This window comes from Oncorhynchus gorbuscha, unplaced genomic scaffold (genome assembly GCF_021184085.1).
Source record: "Oncorhynchus gorbuscha isolate QuinsamMale2020 ecotype Even-year unplaced genomic scaffold, OgorEven_v1.0 Un_scaffold_1240, whole genome shotgun sequence".
Taxonomy (NCBI): domain Eukaryota; kingdom Metazoa; phylum Chordata; class Actinopteri; order Salmoniformes; family Salmonidae; genus Oncorhynchus; species Oncorhynchus gorbuscha.
Genome location: NW_025746075.1, coordinates 138715 through 146089, shown reverse-complemented (window position 1 = coordinate 146089; position 7375 = coordinate 138715). Strand labels below are relative to the sequence as shown.

At 48.1% G+C, this 7375-nt stretch overlaps 1 protein-coding gene across 1 annotated transcript in view; it reads right to left on the bottom strand.

Annotated features, from left to right (window-relative positions):
- Positions 1 to 449: 449 nt before the first annotated feature.
- Positions 450 to 7375, bottom strand: part of LOC124021882 (solute carrier family 4 member 11-like) — a gene marked incomplete at its 3' end in the record, with an annotated part of 59898 nt that continues 52972 nt past the window's right edge. Inside the window, exons 12-14 of the mRNA XM_046337023.1 lie at positions 4068 to 4263; positions 1421 to 1590; positions 450 to 633 (exon numbers count right to left, since the gene is read on the bottom strand). Of these exons, the coding sequence (XP_046192979.1) occupies positions 450 to 633; positions 1421 to 1590; positions 4068 to 4263 (550 nt within the window). The remainder of the gene's footprint in view (positions 634 to 1420; positions 1591 to 4067; positions 4264 to 7375) is intronic.

Genomic DNA, 7375 nt, shown 5'->3' with positions numbered 1-7375 from the left:
TCTAAACAGAGACAACCTCCCACAAACACAGGTGGGAAAAGGGTGCCTAAGTATGGTTCCCAATCAGAGACAACGATAGACAGCTGTCACTGGTTGAGAACCATTCCCGGCCAACCACAAAGAAATAGAAAATATAGAACACAAAACATAGAATGCCCACCCCAACTCTCGCCCTGACCAAAACAAAATAGAGACATAAAAAGGATCTCTAAGGTCAGGGCGAGACAGTACCCGCCCCCAAAGGTGCGGACCCCCGGCCGCAAAACCTAACCCTATATGGGAGGGCGACTCCGGCAGCTCCCGACAGGAGGGCGACTCCGGCAGCTCCCGACAGGAGGGCGACTCCGGCAGCTCCCGACAGGAGGGCGACTCCGGCAGCTCCCGACAGGAGGGCGACTCCGGCAGCTCCCGACAGGAGGGCGACTCCGGCAGCTCCCGACAGGAGGGCGACTCCGGCAGCTCCCGACAGGAGGGCGACTCCGGCAGCTCCCGACAGGAGGGCGACTCCGGCAGCTCCCGACAGGAGGGCGACTCCGGCAGCTCCGGACAAACCAGGCCGGGGAGACATGCAGGAGGCCGAGGCACCGGATACACTGGGCCGTGGAGGTGCATTGGAGGTTTCGAGCTAAGGGCCTGTACAACCCGTATTGTAGTGTCAGCAGACACCAGACCAAGTATTGTAGTGTCAGCAGACCATTTATTGGAGGAACATATTGTCTGTCTGTAGTCTACTGTACATGATAGAGGAACATATTGTCTGTCTGTAGTCTACTGTACATGATGGAGGAACATATTGTCTGTCTGTAGTCTACTGTACATGATGGAGGAACATATTGTCTGTCTGTAGTCTACTGTACATGATGGAGGAACATATTGTCTGTCTGTAGTCTACTGTACATGATGGAGGAACATATTGTCTGTCTGTAGTCTACTGTACATGATGGAGGAACATATTGTCTGTCTGTAGTCTACTGTACATGATGGAGGAACATATTGTCTGTAGTCTACTGTACATGGAGGAACATATTGTCTGTCTGTAGTCTACTGTACATGGAGGAACATAGTGTCTGTCTGTAGTCTACTGTACATGATGGAGGAACATATTGTCTGTCTGTAGTCTACTGTACATGATGGAGGAACATATTGTCTGTCTGTAGTCTACTGTACATGATGGAGGAACATATTGTCTGTAGTCTACTGTACATGGAGGAACATATTGTCTGTCTGTAGTCTACTGTACATGGAGGAACATATTGTCTGTCTGTAGTCTACTGTACATGGAGGAACATAGTGTCTGTCTGTAGTCTACTGTACATGATGGAGGAACATATTGTCTGTAGTCTACTGTACATTATGGAGGAACATATTGTCTGTAGTCTACTGTACATTATGGAGGAACATATTATACACTGTGTTGTACCTGATAGGTATAAGCAGTACCATAAAGAGAGGGAATGCCATCTTCATGTAGGGTAGAGGGGACATGCCAAAGCCACACAGGACCAGTAGCTGCATCATCTGGAGAAACGTGAAATAGTGGATCTTCCTCTGGGGAACCTTACGGATGTAGTGGGCGGGGGGGTAGGACGTCTAGAGATAGGAGAGGGAGAAGAGAGAGATAGGAGAGGGAGAAGAGAGAGAGAGAGAGCAGAGAGAGGGAGCAGAGAGAGAGATAGGAGAGGGAGAAGAGAGAGATAGGAGAGGGAGAAGAGAGAGAGAGAGAGCAGAGAGAGGGAGCAGAGAGAGAGAGAGGGAGCAGAGAGAGAGGGAGAAGAGAGAGAGAGAGCAGAGAGAGGGAGCAGAGAGAGAGAGAGAGAGAGAGAGAGAGAGAGAGAGAGAGAGAGAGAGAGAGAGAGAGAGAGAGCAGAGAGAGAGAGAGAGAGAGCAGAGAGAGAGAGAGGGAGCAGAGAGAGAGAGAGAGAGAGAGCAGAGAGAGGGAGCAGAGAGAAAGAGAGAGAGCAGAGAGAGAGGGAGAGAGAGAGAGAGATGGAGCAGAGAGAGAGGGAGAGAGAGAGAGCAGAGAGAAAGAGAGAGGGAGCAGAGAGAGAGAGAGAGAGCAGAGAGAGAGGGAGCAGAGAGAAAGAGAGAGAGAGCAGAGAGAGAGGGAGAGAGAGAGAGAGAGGGAGCAGAGAGAGAGAGAGGGAGCAGAGAGAGAGAGGGAGCAGAGAGAGAGAGGGAGCAGAGAGAGAGAGAGAGAGAGCAGAGAGAAAGAGAGAGGGAGCAGAGAGAGAGAGAGAGAGCAGAGAGAGAGGGAGCAGAGAGAAAGAGAGAGAGAGCAGAGAGAGAGGGAGAGAGAGAGAGAGAGAGAGAGAGAGAGAGAAGAGATAGTGAGGGAGAGAGAGAGAGAGAGAGAGAGAGAGAGAGAGAGAGAGAGAGAGAGAGAGACAGTGAGAAAGTGAGAGAGAGAGATAGAGAGAGAGAGGGGGAGCAGAGAGGGAGAGAGATGGAGAAGAGAGGGAGAAGAGAGAGAACAATTAACTTCTTTATTGATTTAACAGTGTAATCTGTTGGTCGGTGGTCTCCAAAAGATGTGCAGGTTTCAACTGTGCCTACAGGATCCTACCGTTGTTTTGATCTGCAAAGCCCTGTGGCCATTACAGTAACCCACCAAAAGCCCTATGGCCATTACAGTAACCCACCAAAAGCCCTATGGCCATTACAGTAACCCACCAAAAGCCCTATGGCCATTACAGTAACCCACCAAAAGCCCTGTGGCCATTACAGTAACCCACCAAAAGCCCTGAGGCCATTACAGTAACCCACCAAAAGCCCTGTGGCCATTACAGTAACCCACCAAAAGCCCCGAGGCCATTACAGTAACCCACCAAAAGCCCCGAGGCCATTACAGTAACCCACCAAAAGCCCCGAGGCCATTACAGTAACCCACCAAAAGCCCTGTGGCCATTACAGTAACCCACCAAAAGCCCCGAGGCCATTACAGTAACCCACCAAAAGCCCCGAGGCCATTACAGTAACCCACTAAAAGCCCTGTGGCCATTACAGTAACCCACCAAAAGCCCTGAGGCCATTACAGTAACCCACCAAAAGCCCCATGGCCATTACAGTAACCCACCAAAAGCCCTGAGGCCATTACAAAACTGTTCCACCAAAAGCCCGTGGCCATTACAGTAACATTGTGGTCCACCAAAAGCCCCGTGGTCATTATGAAGCAGAGCATTGTGGTCACTAACCTGTTCAAAATCACCTGTTCACACCTGCAGGGCCTTGTGGTCACGAACCTGTTCTTTATGAAGCAGGGCATTGTGGTCACTAACCTGTTCTTTAAGGAGCAGTGCATTGTGGTCATTATGAAGCAGAGCATTGTGGTCACTAACCTGTTCTTTAAGGAGCAGGGCATTGTGGTCATTATGAAGCAGAGCATTGTGGTCACTAACCTGTTCTTTAAGGAGCAGGGCATTGTGGTCACTAACCTGTTCTTTAAGGAGCAGGGCATTGTGGTCACTAACCTGTTCTTTAAGGAGCATGGCATTGTGGTCACTAACCTGTTCTTTAAGGAGCATGGCATTGTGGTCACTAACCTGTTCTTTAAGGAGCAGGGCATTGTGGTCACTAACCTGTTCTTTAAGGAGCAGGGCATTGTGGTCACTAACCTGTTCTTTAAGGAGCAGGGCATTGTGGTCACTAACCTGTTCTTTAAGGAGCAGGGCATTGTGGTCACTAACCTGTTCTTTAAGGAGCAGGGCATTGTGGTCACTAACCTGTTCTTTAAGGAGCAGGGCATTGTGGTCACTAACCTGTTCTTTAAGGAGCAGGGCATTGTGGTCACTAACCTGTTCTTTAAGGAGCAGGGCATTGTGGTCATTAAGAAGCAGGGCATTGTGATCACTAACCTGTTCTTTAAGGAGCAGGGCATTGTGGTCACTAACCTGTTCTTTAAGGAGCAGGGCATTGTGGTCATTAAGGAGCAGGGCATTGTGGTCACTAACCTGTTCTTTAAGGAGCAGGGCATTGTGGTCATTAAGGAGCAGGGCATTGTGGTCACTAACCTGTTCTTTAAGGAGCAGGGCATTGTGGTCATTAAGGAGCAGGGCATTGTGGTCACTAACCTGTTCTTTAAGGAGCAGGGCCATGCGGTCACACATCTGGTTCCCGTCTATAGATGTAAGGGCGATGTAAAGAAAAAGTCCGTAGAGGACAGGTTTGGGGATCCACTGGAGAGGAACCGGAAGCAGAAACACTGACATACCGATGAAGATGTTGGCCACTAGAGATGTTAGCCTGGTCTCCTTTACACTGACAATACTGGACACACACACACACACACACACACACACACACACACACACACACACACACACACACACACACACACACACACACACACACACACACACACACACACACACACACACACACACACACACACACACACACACAATAAGTCAACAGTTACTTCTGATTAAGGACACTAGTCTATCTATAACCTCTTAGAGCATGTTATAACCCACAGGACACCAGTCTATCTATAACCTCTTAGAGCATGTTATAACCCACAGGACACTAGTCTATCTATAACCTCTTAGAGCATGTTATAACCCACAGGACAATAGTCTATCTATAACCTCTTAGAGCATGTTATAACCCACAGGACACTAGTCTATCTATAACCTGGGTAGGCAGGTAAGGCAAGAGAGAGTAGGTTAGGTAAGTAGTGGATAAGCAGGTAAGGTAGGAGAGGGTAGGTTAGGTAAGTAGTAGGTAGGTAAGGTAGGAGAGGGTAGGTTAGGTAAGTAGTGGGTAGGTAAGGTAGGAGAGGGTAGGTTAGATAAGTAGTGGGTAGGTAAGGTAGGAGAGGGTAGGTTAGATAAGTAGTAGGTAGGTAAGGTAGGAGAGGGTAGGTTAGGTAAGTAGTGGGTAGGTCGGTAAGGTAGGAGAGGGTAGGTTAGGTAAGTAGTAGGTAGGTAAGGTAGGAGAGGGTAGGTTAGGTAAGTAGTGGGTAGGCAGCTAAGGTAGGAGAGGGTAGGTTAGGTAAGTAGTGGGTAGGTAGGTAAGGTAGGAGAGGGTAGGTTAGGTAAGTAGTGGGTAGGTAAGGCAGGAGAGGGTAGGTTAGGTAAGTAGTGGATAAGCAGGTAAGGTAGGAGAGGGTAGGTTAGGTAAGTAGTGGGTAGGTAAGGTAGGAGAGGGTAGGTTAGGTAAGTAGTGGGTAGGTAAGGTAGGAGAGGGTAGTTTAGGTAAGTAGTGGGTAGGTAAGGTAGGAGAGGGTAGGTTAGGTAAGTAGTGGTTAGGTAGGTAAGGTAGGACAGGGGACTAAAACTTTCTTTGATTTGGTTCTGTCCAGACCCTTTTTCCCACATTACCGTGTAAGGAAATAAATTCCCAGTAAACGGTGATATTCTCTGCCTCTGTCATCCTTACCCGTACCTACAGTTCCATACCTCTATACCTCCACCTACAGTTCCATACCTCTTTACCTCCACCTACAGTCACATACCTCTACCTCCACCTACAGTCACATACCTCTTTACCTCCACCTACAGTCACATACCTCTTTACCTCCACCTACAGTCTCATACCTCTATTCCTCCACCTACATTCCCATACATTTTTACCTCCACCTACAGTCCCATACCTCTATACCTCCACCTACAGTCCCATACCTCTTTACCTCCACCTACAGTCACATACATTTTTACCTCCACCTACAGTCCCTTACCTCTTTACCTCCACCTACAGTCCCATACCTCTATACCTCCACCTACAGTCACATACCTCTCTACCTCCACCTACAGTCACATACCTCTATACCTCCACCTACAGTCACATACCTCCACCTACAGTCACGTACCTCTTTACCTCCACCTACAGTCACATACCTCTATACCTCCACCTACAGTCACATACCTCTATGCCTCCACCTACAGTTCCTTACCTCTATACCTCCACCTACAGTCACATACCTCTATACCTCCACCTACAGTCACATACCTCCACCTACAGTCACATACCTCTATACCTCCACCTACAGTCCCATACCTCCACCTCCAGTCACATACCTCTTTACCTCCACCTACAGTCCCATACCTCTATACCTCCACCTACAGTCCCATACCTCCACCTCCAGTCACATACCTCTTTACCTCCACCTACAGTCACATACCTCTATACCTCCACCTACAGTCCCATACCTCTATACCTCCACCTACAGTCACATACCTCTATACCTCCACCTACAGTCACATGCCTCTATACCTCCACCTACAGTCACATACCTCTATACCTCCACCTACAGTCCCATACCTCTATACCTCCACCTACAGTCACATGCCTCTATACCTCCACCTACAGTTCCATACCTCTTTACCTCCACCTACAGTCCCATACCTCTTTCCCTCCACCTACAGTTCCATACCTCTACACCTCCACCTACAGTCCCATACCTCTTTCCCTCCACCTACAGTTCCATACCTCTATACCTCCACCTACAGTCCCATACCTCTTTACCTCCACCTACAGTCCCATACCTCTTTACCTCCACCTACAGTCCCATACCTCTTTCCCTCCACATTGTAGAATAATAGTGAAGACATCCAAACTATGAAATCACACATGGAATTGTGTAGTTAAGATTTTTTTTTAAACAAATCAAAATATACTTCATATTTTAGATTATTTAAAGTAGCCACACTTTGCCTTGATGACAGCTTTGTACACTCTTGGCATTCTCTCAACCAGCTTCACCTGGAATGCTTTTCCAACAGTCTTGAAGGAGTTCCCCCTTATGCTGAGCACTTGTTGGTTGATTTTCCTTCACTTTGTGGTCCAATTAATCCCAAACCATGTAAATTGTGTAGAGGTATTCCATCACTCTCCTTCTTGGTCAAGTAGCCCTTACCCTGGAGGTGTGTTGGGTCATTGTCCTGTTGACAAACAAATGATAGTCCCACTAAGCGCAAAGCAGATGAGATGGCGTATCGCTGCTGAATGCTGTGGTAGCCATGCTGGTTAAGTGTGCCTTGAATTCTAAATCAATCACAGACTGTGTCACCAGCAAAGCACCCCACAACATCACAATTCCTCCTCCATGCTTCACGGTGGGAACCAGACATGTGGAGATCATCCGTTCACCTACTCTGTGTCTCACAAAGACACGGCGGTTGGAACCAAACATCTCCAATTTGGACTCATCAGACCAAAGGACACTTTTCCACCGGACTAATATCCATTGCTCTTGTTTCTTGGCCCATGCAAGTCTCTTCTTGTTACTGGTGTCCTTTAGTAGTGATTTCTTTGCAGCAATTCGACCATGGAGGCCTGATTCACACAGTCTCCTCTGAAAAGTTGATGTGCTCAAGAACATTAAGGTAACCTGCCTAAATGACTCGTAGCACTCACATCTGTAGCCATGACGTGCTTT